The sequence below is a fragment of the Galeopterus variegatus genome, unplaced genomic scaffold (assembly GCF_000696425.1).
Source record: "Galeopterus variegatus unplaced genomic scaffold, G_variegatus-3.0.2 Scaffold4781, whole genome shotgun sequence".
NCBI lineage: Eukaryota > Metazoa > Chordata > Mammalia > Dermoptera > Cynocephalidae > Galeopterus > Galeopterus variegatus.
The window spans coordinates 96,872-98,753 of NW_007730892.1; the positions used below are offsets into that span (position 1 = coordinate 96,872).

Below are 1,882 nucleotides of genomic sequence, written 5' to 3' on the forward strand. Positions count from 1 at the left end.
CCCCTTGACAGATGACGCTCCGCAGAGGAGTCGGGCTCCGGCCCGCGGGCCGCGGCCTCCGCGCATTAACATCACAAGGGCGCCCGGCGCCGGCCGCGGCCTTGCCACCTCGGCGCGGGACTTCACAGCGTCCTCTCATCTTCTGACCCCGCGGCCTGGGCTCCTGCGGCTCCCCTCCGTCCCTCCCTCCCCCACACCCGGCCCCAGCCCCAGCCCTGCCGCCGCTTTCCCGGGACACGCAAAAGGTCTTCCTTAGGCCTCCTGCGACCCCCGCCAACCGAGCCGCGGAGACTCTGCAGAAGGCAGGTCTTCGGGAGCTCGCGTCTGGGGGCGCTCCCTGCTAGGACGAGGGCGCCGCCCCTTGGGAAAAGGACCGAGCCAAGGCGTTGAGGCCCATCAGAGGCTCATCCGTGGTCTTCTCCGCGGGCGGCCGCATCCCCACCAGGACGCTGCTGGCCTGTGCACGGTGACGCAGAAACCGATGCCCAGAGACAGCCCCCAACGGGCGCTCTGATTTATACGGCTGTAATTAGCTACAAACCTCTGCAAAGTGACCATAACCTGCATGCGGGCCCTGCTGGGCCAGCAACGAGGAAAGCGAGAAAAGCGGAAGCGCTGAGGGCTGGGGGAAGACTTCATGGAGCAAAAGGGGACTCCAGGACACCCCCACCACGCCTATTTGCTCTTCCTTCCCACTTCGACGCACATCCCGACACCAGAAGGGACAGACCCGGAACCGATGAGCCACACAGTCCGGCAAACCTAGGGTCTTTTCGGGAACATCTCCTGATTCTTGAAAACACACACACAATCCGGAGGACCTTGAAAGGAAGGTTCTGGAGAAATGGCCCCTGTCTGGAGCAGCAGCTGAATCCCCACCAGGGGTTCGCCCCCCTTTTCCTGCTCTCAGCAGACAGGAGAGGACTCCTGTGGCTTCTGGACCCTAGCCTTCCAGTTTTTGCTTAAAGTAACCCTTTCGCAGATCACAGGTCAGAGACGGGGCGCACCCCCTTTCCTTTAGCTACTGGGACTGGCAGCTCCTTCAAGCCACAGCAGCTTTCCCGGATCTCTCTGCTCGCTATAGCTCTGATCCCTTGAATTGGCCCGAATGTCCAAACCTGGCCCTACGCGCAGCCTCGTCGCCCCCCTGGTCCCCCAGGCCACCTCTGATCTTGGAGCGCGGAGAGAAATGATCTAGGCCGGGCCCAGGGAAATTCGAGGTTCCCTCCCCTCGGCAGCCAGGAGCTGTGCAGGAGGGCGGGCGGCAGCAAGTGGCCAGGAAGAGATTCCGCCCAGCCTTGCTCAAGCCGACATTCTTGGGAGCTTCCCAAAGGTGTCCCGAGGTTATGAATGACGGGCTGCTGGGAAGAGGAAGTCTGGCAAGAGGAAGCCATTCCTCTGCCCTAAACTGAGTACAGGGTCGTGAGACCCAAAATATTCATTCCCAGTCGCGGTAGCCCGAGAAGCCCAAGGGGTCAAAGCCCCCGAATTTATGCACCCACCTCGCCCCTCCTGTCGCGGAGCTCCCAGACAGCCCCGGACGCCCCTGTGCGCACTGCAGGCGTGGCCCGCCCAGCAGCCGGCGACCCTGCCGCGCCTTCCCGGGGTGCCCTCCCGCGGGGCGCCGTCGCCTCTTACCTTGGCTTCCGAGGGACGGCTGCGCCGGCTTCCGCATCCACTCGCACAGGTTCCGCCGCTGGCCGCCGGGGGACAGCTGCTCGGCTGCGGCGGTGGCGCCCGGCCCCGGAGGGCCGGGGTTGAGCGTCTGCAGCAACCCGGAGGCGCAGGAAGGCGCGGCGGCCGGGTGATGCGGGTGGTGGTGCGGGTGGTGGTGCGGGTGGTAGTCGGCTGGGCTGCTGTAACCCATGGCGGCGGCAGGGGA

The 1,882-nt window shown here is 65.0% G+C and overlaps 1 protein-coding gene across 1 annotated transcript in view; it reads right to left on the minus strand.

Moving 5' to 3' along the window:
- The window catches only part of CDX2 (caudal type homeobox 2), a 6,558-nt gene that overhangs the window by 4,038 nt on the left and 638 nt on the right, over positions 1–1,882 (minus strand). The window contains exon 2 of the mRNA XM_008588344.1: positions 1,639–1,882. This exon is cut by the window's right edge and continues 27 nt beyond it. Coding sequence (XP_008586566.1) covers positions 1,639–1,882 — 244 coding nt within the window. The remainder of the gene's footprint in view (positions 1–1,638) is intronic.